At 33.0% G+C, this 10,599-nt stretch overlaps 2 protein-coding genes across 2 annotated transcripts in view; one reads left to right on the top strand and one right to left on the bottom strand.

The window, feature by feature from the left end:
* LOC102606437 (5' exonuclease Apollo) overlaps positions 1-4,081 on the top strand; it is a 12,768-nt gene extending 8,687 nt beyond the window's left edge. Inside the window, exon 4 of the mRNA XM_006350900.2 lies at positions 2,646-4,081. Within this exon, the coding sequence (XP_006350962.1) occupies positions 2,646-3,788 (1,143 nt within the window). The 3' untranslated portion in view covers positions 3,789-4,081. The remainder of the gene's footprint in view (positions 1-2,645) is intronic.
* A 209-nt stretch (positions 4,082-4,290) lies between these two features.
* Positions 4,291-6,042, bottom strand: LOC102606098 (NAD(P)H-quinone oxidoreductase subunit O, chloroplastic). The gene is made up of 6 exons (XM_006350899.2): positions 5,765-6,042; positions 5,622-5,677; positions 5,158-5,223; positions 5,028-5,069; positions 4,852-4,911; positions 4,291-4,500 (listed from the first exon to the last, which is right to left on the bottom strand). The coding sequence occupies exons 1-6, from the start codon at positions 5,991-5,993 to the stop codon at positions 4,471-4,473; spliced, it is 483 nt and encodes a 160-aa protein (XP_006350961.1). The 5' UTR covers positions 5,994-6,042; the 3' UTR covers positions 4,291-4,470.
* Positions 6,043-10,599: the final 4,557 nt, after the last annotated feature.

Raw genomic sequence — 10,599 nt, 5'->3', positions numbered from 1 at the left:
AAAAAAAAATTCTGAAAGAAACCACAGATGAAAGACACTAAGAATCAAAGCACTGAAAAAGGCTCTGATACCATGTCAATTTTGCTGAATGAGTTCTCTCAAATGAGAGTTCTTCCATTAAATAGAAAGAATTCTGATTTACATGCCTAAAAATCTGCTATATATCCCTAAATATATGCTATTCCTAATTGTAATATCTCTGAAAATATGCTACATTAATCTATGCTATCTCCTATCATCATTACACAAATATTTAGAGTTATAACATAGATATGTACAGTTATTTAGAATCTATCCAATCATGCTAACAAAACCAACTGTTCCTATTGCAATCTTTGTTTGGTAAAACTTCGTTATAATTTGGTTTTACTGAATAGTAGAGAAAAACTTGTTTTACTGGTGGGAAATTAGTTGTCAGATACTTCTTGTGTTGAGTGTTGTGTCCAATGATTTGATTCAATTCACCCTATACAAATCAAGTCTATAAATCAAGTCCTGTCACTGGATCTAGATAGTGCATGTCCTTGCTAAATCTTACAATTCGGTATCCAACTTCACTGAAGCTCATAGGGCAGATAAGCGGTGTGACCCTGAAACAAAAGCAGCTAGATACTTAAAAATGCCATGAGGAAGTTCAGGATTTTTATATACAACACTCTTTTGTTTGTATTGAAGACATGTATACTGTGCCATAGTGTGTCCTCCGAAAGGCCAACGTATTTGAAATGTTACCTGCACAAGTTGTGAAGGTTGCTGCCTTGTTGGTGAATCGCAGGTGAGTAGTGAGAAAACTATAGAAGTTGTGAGCTTATGGTTATCAAGTATCAATAAAGAATAGTTTACAATCTCCTTTGTTGATAAATTTAGTTCACACTCTCATTTTAGGTATGGCTTACAATTGGTGAAGAAACTGAGTATGCTGTCGTAAGCATTCACGATGCTTCTTTTTTCCTTTTAAGAAAGGTTTTTAAAATCCCTAAACCCACAACTTGGACTGCTCTCAACAGTGTTTTTTTCTTAGAGACATCAAGCACCGGTCTTGATCAGGCTGTTTAGAATTTTGCTTGGCTGAAAAAAATGTATCTTGGTCCCACTGTCTGTTTTTCTTTTTTGAGGATAGTAACACTGATCTATATATTCACAGGTAAACTACATCCAAAATATGTAGTTCCCCTTCTAAAGGTATTACAGACTAATCATATTGCCACCTATCACCTCTATTTCTTACAAATAATCTAAAACATCCAAGAAATCTTCTGCTTGGACTAAAATATTCTGTTTACACCAAAAATAAAACAACGCTAGACAATTCATCTTGAAGCTCTGAAGTCCATTCTGCTTGTCTTCAAAACACCTATGATTTCTCTCTTTCCATACAGTCCACCATATGCATGCTGGGACAATCTTCCATCTCCCCTTTTGTTGTTGCATTACCATCACTATTCCAACTGTTGAGGACTCCTCTGATGTTCCCTGGCTTTACCCAATTTATTTTCCTCAAGCTGATGAACATCCTCCAAAGTTGTTCTGTCCATTTGCAGTGCAAGAAGAGATGGCTAATTGTCTCCACTTGTTCCCACATAAGAAGCATCTTGAACATAGTTGAAATTTTCTTTTGTTGAAGTTGTCATGTGTCAGTACCTTAGCCAGTAACCATGTGAAGCTGTTCACTTTGTATGGGATCTTGGTCTTCCATATCATCTTCCATGGCCAGTTTTCCTCCTTATGATTTTATCTATTCAGTTCTCTGTAAGCTGAGTTGATAGAGAAAATACATTTCCTTTCTTTCTTCCATACTATGGTATCCCTTTCTTCAGATAGATTGCTGAAGCTGGCCATAATGGTGTAAAAAGTTGCTACTCTTCCCACTTCCCAATCATTCAGGTTTCTCCTCAAGTTTAGGTTCCATCCTTAACCAATCCACATCTCTGCAACTGTGGCCTGTTGAAGAATACAAAGGTTGTGGAGATCTGGAAATTGATGTTGTAGTGGTGCACCCCGTATTCAGTTATCATTCCAAAAAGAAATCTTTTGTCCATTACCTACTTTGTAGTTAATTTTTCTCTTCGACAGAGGCCATGAATTTCTCATAGCTCTCCAAACTGTGCAACTGTATGGTATGGAAACCATGTTTGTTGTCCAGTTATCTTCCATCCCATATTTGGCAATAATGACTTCCTTCCATAGCATGTTAACCACTGTCTGTTTTTCTATTAAGGTTTGTTCAAATAATTGGTATCTTGCCATACCATTGTTGAAGATCCATGCTTCACTGGACAGAGTATTGGGATGAGAAAGGACGTCTTTGGAATGGACACCATTTTGGAAGGAATTAAAAAGGAAAGATGTACATTCAAACCGGAGATACAGAATAGTTGGGCTTATCAAAGTTCCACTGGGTTCAAATCAATTGCTAGAGAAAAGCTCGCCTTAACCATCTACTAATTCTTACTTTACTCAAGTTTCTTGCTCTATTATCATGCTTATCAAATACAACAATAGCTTTAGCCCCTAAATGAATCGTTCTTCTTTAGTCTACGGTCTTTAACGCTTATTCTATGAGCCATAGGACCTTTCTTTTTTCTTTCACTTGTTTGATTGATAAATATATTTAACATCACTAAATTGTTTTTCCAAACAAACAGATCATCAATTGCATATGGAAGCACCCTCAAGCTCCTACAGTCTATCTGACATGTGATCTTCTTGGCCACGAGGAGATACTTATGCATGTTTCACAGACATTTGGTTGCAAGATATATGTCGATAAAGCTAAAACTCCAGAATGCTTTCAGGCTTTGGAACTAATGGTGCCTGAAATCCTGGCTGAAGACACATCTTCTCGTTTTCAACTGTTTGATGGGTTTCCAAAACTGTACCAAAGAGCAGAAGCCAAAATTGCACAGGCTCGGTCTGATTCTCAGCATGAGCCTCTAATTATTCGAGCATCAGCACAGTGGTATGCATGCGATGATGGTATTTCAGATATTGAAAGTCGGAAGAAGGGAAGATGTGATCAACCAGTGAGAGATATTTTCGGTGTCTGGCACATTTGTTACTCCATACACTCATCAAAGGAAGAACTGGAGTGGGCTTTGCAACTTCTTGCACCTAGGTGGGTCATCTCTACAACACCTAGTTGTAAGGCTCTGGAGCTGGACTATGTGAAGCGTCTTTTTAATCAACATCGGAATTTTAATGACCCTTTCTGGCAACTTTTGGGGTTCAGTATGGACGTGGAATCTGAAGTTGATGTAGAAACAGCTCCAGATGTAGTTGAGGTTTCAAGCTCAGCTTTGGCCAAGAGCAATGCTCAAGACTATGCAGACAACTCCCAGTTGACGACATCATCTTTTAGCATTTGTAGGCAGTCAAATCTGTCTCCTCCAAGCAAAACAGCCACCCCAGTAACATTATTTGGTAGGGCGAGGTTTGGGCTCAATAGTTCTTATTTCAAACATGAAGAAAAGGAGCCTATACTTCCAGATGAAAATGCTGTAATCAGATGTTCCGACGAGTTAGAGGTTATTTCACTTAAGAAGGAAGAAGTTGTGGTGGAAGCTGGTAAGGCCTTGGCAGTAAGTGAAAGTTTAGACATCATGAGTAAAGAGAGCTTGATGCACACAGAAACAGAGAATTGTATTTTTGAGTCAGCGGTTGGATTGTCAAACAGTTATAACCCAAGTTTGAGAAAATTATACCGGTCTATGCATGTGCCAGTGCCTCGACCCCTTCCTTCGTTGACAGAGCTTATGAATGCTACTAAGCGTGCTAGGAGAAGGCTGTAAGTTCTGCTTTTTCCTGGCATCGTTTCTTCATTAATTTCTTCATTCCATTCTCCACCCTCATCGCTTTCAGATATTGATTCCAAGTACAGCATTGTTTACAGAAAAAAACACAGATAACTTATACTCCATACACCTGCTCCTCACCTTCCCTTTTTACAGGCTACTGTACACTGAGACTTTCCGGTTACCTGCCTACTGAATATTGTGTGTACACTATAATTTTATGAAAAAATAATGGTACATTGAAACATACATTTCGATATTCATTTATAAACCGACTCCATTCTATTCAATGTGGAAGGTATTTTGTGTTAAACTAATATCATATTTCAGTTATAGCCTCCCCAGACCCCACTTTTGGGATTACATTGGAGATTGTTATTGTTTGTTTATATTTCAGTTGATCTAGAACGTCTTTTAATTGTTGCTGGAATCTCTCTTTTACCTACTGAATAGTCCATTTTGAATCAGTTACCTTTTGGATAGACATATTATGCTTGTAAGAGTCAATGAGAAGTTGATTGAGTGATCTTTAAGGATAAATAATATATTTAGCAATAAGTAAATTCTGGAGGTGTGTCCATCTCATGTCTCTTCATCTTCAATGAGCAGAGATCAATCTGATGCTCCACTTTGATGTACTCTTTGTGGCATGTACTGGTCTGAAACTGTGGACTTGTGACTATATTCTCTCGTAATCCAGCTTATCAGACTGCAAAATTTGGATTTGGTTAGGGAATGTGTGATTACGTAACAAACCACTTGCTTTTTAGCAAGGTGGAAACTGTATCATCAAATAAAGATATGACACTTGGGCCTAACTCAAGACAGGAGGATTGTTCAAGTTCATATAAGCAAACCATCAGTCCATTCCCTAACCAATGTGAGACTCTAACCCCCACTCTAACATAGTTAATTGTTATGACTTGGTCCAAAATAATTTCATCAGAGATTCTCATTTGAAGTACAAGGAGGTTTGTTAATAGTGTACCATATAAGGTACTCATGAAATGATGCAAATTGCTGCTATAGTATTTTGATTGATTTCAAAAAGGCTAATTACCTTAATTAGCATCTCTGTTGGAAGCCAAGCTGGTGCAGTTGGTATTCCAATCCATCCAATCTGCAGCACAGGTAAAGTCTCAACTTTGATCTCTTTAAGGTTATATATTCAGTGAAATTTATGTTTCGAGGTGTGTTCTGATATAATAAATTGAATTTCGAAAAATATATACTTACAAGTGCATATTCTCCTGTCTCGAATATGCGAATATCCAATACCTAAACAGATTTATGATTAGTTTATTTTATAAATAAAATGTTGTTCCAATACCTTAACATGATTCATAGAAAAATGAGAAAATGGTACCTCACCACGGTCTTCATATATGTAATCCAGGCCTTTGTAATAAGGTGGATGATCAACAGACAAATACTGAAGAATTTTAGGGCAAAAAAACAGTTAAATCCCAGTGTGTCCACAACTTCCAATTCAGATTATATATATTTATTTATTTTTTAAAAATTCAACTATTTATTAATACTGAGTTTGAATTCATTATCAGAAGCATGCAGAGGGTACAATGTTGATTGGTAAAAAATTATAGTATATATGTTTATAACAAATTAATGAATATAAGATGTCTTCGTATACACATTTATCACTCAACTATGATTAAATGATATGTATTCTCATACCAAGAGTATATATATAAAAAAAATATCCAGTGAAGTCCCACTAAAGGGGTCTGAGGAGGTAGAGTATACACAAACTTTACCATTACCTCGTGAAGGCTCATACTGAGAGTATAAGTAGAAAAAAAAAATACTCACATTGATGCTATTCAGATACTTCTCCTTTTCCACCCTGACTATCTGGCCTTTCTTCACTGCCAACCAAAACGAAAAAAAAGAAGAAAACTTGTATAAAAAAATTAGTGAAATTTGAGACATTTTCATGAAATAGTATTACTCACTAGAATAAACAGGTTTTTTAGGCTTTGATGCAGTGGCTGTTGTACTAGAAGAAGTTGCTGCTGCTGCTGCTTGTTGAGATTTTGACTTTTCATTATTTTCGTTTGGTTCAGATGAACTATTTTCTGCTTTAATAATAAAAGGGCTATAATTAATTCTACTTTTTCTGGTTTGTGAGAAAGATGAAGAATATATGAAGGAGGTGTGTGAAAATGCAGCAGAGAAAGCCATCTCTATAGATTTTTTTCTTTTTCTTTTTGGAGATATAACTAGTTTTAGTTGTGGCCAATATAAGTAGATAAGGGCATGTCCTTTTTTCCCTTTCTTCAACGGCCAGATTTAAAAATAACAAATATTAGTCTGCTAATAAATGGGAAGGATTTCGAGTTTGAATACTGAAAATAGAATTATTTTTTGGTAGAAGTTATTTATACCTTGGTGGGTTTATCTTACATGAATTTAGATTAGTAGAATTAAGGTGAGATTAAAGCAAGTAAAATATTTGATCGATTGGCAAAAATAATTATATTTATTAGTAAAATATATATAAGTATATACATTATTAATTTATTATGTATCAGAAATGTATTTTATACATTAATATATAAAAAATATATAATTTTGCCTATTATTTTGATCGACGACTATTTATGTCAATTTTTCGATAATAATTCTATACACGCTATAATATACTACTATCAAATGTATAAGTAAAAGATATTTATAAGGTTATGGTTCATGAGAAGTGAAATTGCTAACGTAAAAAGTAAATTAAAGCAGATTACTTGTAATAATACGAAAAAATGTAATACTCAATCAAATTCAATAACTTTTAATTAAATAATGTATTTAGGTAAAGAAGTTCATTAATATAATTATGAACATATCAAATGTAAAATTTAATTATTAGCTCTTGAAGTTGTTATTCTAGAATTTAGAATTATACCATTCAAATTTTGGATCCATCTTTAATGTAAACGTCCTTATACGCTACTGGTCTATGTAAGTTAATATATATTTTTGTAGCATAATATCCCACAAGTGACCGAAATAACAAACAACACAAGACAATCGATCATCCACACTTTGCCCATTATTGTTTGTTGGAATCAATCTATGGAAATATAGGAGCATATGGTTCTAAAATCTTGACATACTATTCTCACAAAATGACTTTCAGCCTTAAATTTTCTTAGTATAAGAAAGATTAACTCAGCAATATGAATAGTAATAACAAAACATACATACATAGTGTAATCCCGCAAAGTGGGGGTTTGGGGAAGGCAGAAAATACGCAAACCTTACCCCTACCTTGGAGGTAAAGGAACTATTTCTACAAGCTTTCTTCACTATAATCAGAAAATAAACACATTGTTACTTACTAAGTACGAACTATTACAACTCCTGATAAGTGCAATCTTAACCTTGACTACTTAAATGGAAGTAGTCAAGTAGAAGGCCAAGGAGATGATGAGTTGTTAGACTCAAGGAAGTGCTTAACAAATGTAACAAAGTGGTACATGCAAACAACAAAAAAATGTGAGTACTATCCCTTGTTAAACATCTTTTTCTACAACTACAAAAATATTCACGGTAGAATTGGCTTATTCAAGTGGGGTCTGGGGAGGGTAGAGGTGTACACAAACCTTACCACTACCTCACGGAGGTAGAGAGGCTGTTTCCAAAAGATTCGAAGTTCAAGTGCATCAAACTCAAATAAAAGAAGAAGAAAACAATGCATGAAGTAATGAAGAAAGCACAGAAGTTAATAAGAAAAGCAGTGTACAGTCGACAAAAAAGAATCAATAACAACAGCAAAATAGTGTGGTAATCAAAACACAATAAACAACATATGACGACGATAGATAACAAAAACAAGAACTACAAGTGTACGATAGACACTAACAAACCTAAATCATCGCAATTGTGTGTCATAGTGAGGAAATTTTCTAGTGATATTATTATGACATGCAGTCCCAGCAGGCCATGGAACAAACAATAGGGTATAAAGGGTTTCTTGAACGTATTAGAAACATTTGGGTGGAAGCTGTCAAGGCAACTCTTTACTTATTGTGAATGTATTTAAGAAAGTTGCAAAACCTTCATTTCTTACTTACAAGTACTTAAGTGGTTTAAATTTTAAAGGAAAATGTGGTTTTTTTTTACTCACTTAAGATAGAAATATGTTGATATATATCGTCTTCTTCCACTAATAGTTGTTTGATATTCCATTACAGAAAAAGAAATACTAATTGTTTGATATTGATAACATGAAGTAACAAGGAAATGCTCCATAATAAACGAAATACAAATTGTTGAATAATTTGTAAAACCAACATGGAATCAGAGGCGGAGCTAGGTGGGGTTCGTGGGTTCGGACGAACCCACTAGCTTTTTCGTAGACCCATATATTAGAAAATTAAATAAATATATGTATAATAACTTGTGAACCCCCAAATAAAATTGATTTAGCACCCCAAACTCCTAATCTTGTCTCCGCCTCTGCATGGAATACAAGACTCTGTATTGCCACATCAAAGTGTTCAAGGTTGGTTTCGAAACCAAAAGATCATGAACTTATTAAACACTTAGATAAACCTATTCACGTGACTTAAAAAGAGCATGATCCATGTAAATCAATCCACATTTTTCATCCTCACAGTTCATTTTTCAGTCACCTGCATTTCTTTCAAATGATTTTCTTGAGCTGAGGGCCCATCCAAAATAATATTTACAGACTACACCATAACTGATAATTAAAGATAAAGTCTACGTACATTCCTCCTTCTCCTCAAATCTCACTTGTGAAACTATATATATTGAGTATATTATTGTTGTTGTTTGAGCGCGTATATGCTTCTTAATTCTTCATTTCGAACTTCTACTCCCATGGTCACACCAATATTTTGACTAATGATTTACCTATTATTATAAATTAGATCCATATTACAATGATTATAATAGACTCTCCATAGTTCAATCTATAACAACGCAAGAATGAAAAAGGATTCATGTAAATCGTGGCGCCCATCAAATTAGAACAATCAAATAATACCTTTTTTATGACGTTTTCCGTTAAATTCATGTGGTCAATTAAAAAAATATGAAAAAGTTTCAGTTCCGTTAAATTTAAATTCTCAATTAAAACAATCAAAATGCATAAGAAGAAGGCTGGTAATAGGTACGTTGTAGTATTTGAACGTTGACCGTTGAATAATTGAAGAAAATAATTACGTAGGTAGGTAGCTAACATTTTTGGAAATAGTTTTATTTTATTTGAATATATTTTTGGAAAAATGTGTTTATACTCATTGGGTAAGGATCTTTTTATCTCTTTAATGTAATTTAACTTATTATAATGAATTACATTTATTATTTGTTGCCAATTAATATTCAAAATTCGTGTCCAAATTATTCTATTATTTCTCTAAACTTTAATAGAAAAAACGTCTTCCATTTTAAAGCTAAAATAATAGGGTCTCTTCAATAATAGCGTATATTAAATTCGAGACGATCTTTATTGGTTCTACTTTTTTACATGACAATATAAATTGACATGGAAGGACAATGTATTAAAGAAACATCATAGAAAATATTAAATAACATAGTATACACCAATCATGCTAATTGTAACTTGAAAAAACATTATGTCAAAAAAAATAATCTTTCAAATTAAATATAAGTATCTAATCCGTGTAATTATTTATTAAATATACAGTATCAAGACTAAGTCATTAATTAATACTCATTATTATATTGTTACCATTATTTGAAAAGGACTCATTAACGTTACGATTGCACCTAAATCATCGTTTGTTCTTTTTCTTTTGAAATTTTTAGACCTTGTTAGGACTTTAGGAGTAGGCAAAAAGGCAAATTACAATTTAAAAAATTGTGCATAATTAATTATTTTAGACTTTTTAGCATACAATTTTTAAATTTTCAAATATTTCTCAGTTCACATTATGATCTACCTAAACAAAATACTCATCCATTAATGGTGAAACAATATCAAAGATAATAATACTCCCTCTGTCCCAATTTATGTGGCACTTTCCGTTTTTTGAGAGTCAAACAGTTTAAGTTTGATCGGGAATTTGCGCATGAAATCTTCAATTTTTTTGAAATGAAATTTATATATTTGTAAACTACGTAAAAAGTACTATAAGTAAGAATAATTGATAATTCAAAATGTTTAAAAGATCTATGAAAAATTTACGGTCAAAGTTAGACTTGTTTGAATCTCGAAATTCGAAAAGTGCCGCATAAAATGAGGCGGAGGGAGTAGTGAAGTTATACGATAAAATAGGTAAAAGTAAAATATTAGGAGCGGTTTGTCCATAAAAGTTATTTACTTTTTTAAAAAAATAAAATTTCAATCAAACATAAGGAGTCGTTTGGCCATGAAAATTTCAATCAAACATAAGGAGTTTTTTGGCAATGAAAAAAATGGGTAAAAGCAAATATAAAGATCAATGATCACAAATTTCAGTCAAATATATTTGTGTAAATTTCATATATGACATATATTATAGTACTATTTTCAGGATATAGCAGTAGATTTAGATTTTCAAGCTATAACATTAAAAATTTCAGGTTATAACAAATTCACAAATAAAAGAAATGTTTTTATTAGTTTGAAAAAAGTTTTAAAAAAAAAAACAAACCAACATTAAAAAAAAACGGAATTATAGATAATAAAGTAAAAAACTGAAAGTGTGGCTTGTAATTTAATTTGAAATTTATTGTAGATAATTAATGATTAGCATGAAATAAGGGATCCAAACTAATTAAGAATATTCAGTTTCCTTAATTCACTCTAATTTGTTAAAATTAA

The sequence above is a fragment of the Solanum tuberosum genome, unplaced genomic scaffold (genome assembly GCF_000226075.1).
Source record: "Solanum tuberosum cultivar DM 1-3 516 R44 unplaced genomic scaffold, SolTub_3.0 scf00131, whole genome shotgun sequence".
Classification (NCBI taxonomy): Eukaryota; Viridiplantae; Streptophyta; class Magnoliopsida; order Solanales; family Solanaceae; genus Solanum; species Solanum tuberosum.
This window is presented reverse-complemented; position numbering and strand designations above follow the sequence as displayed.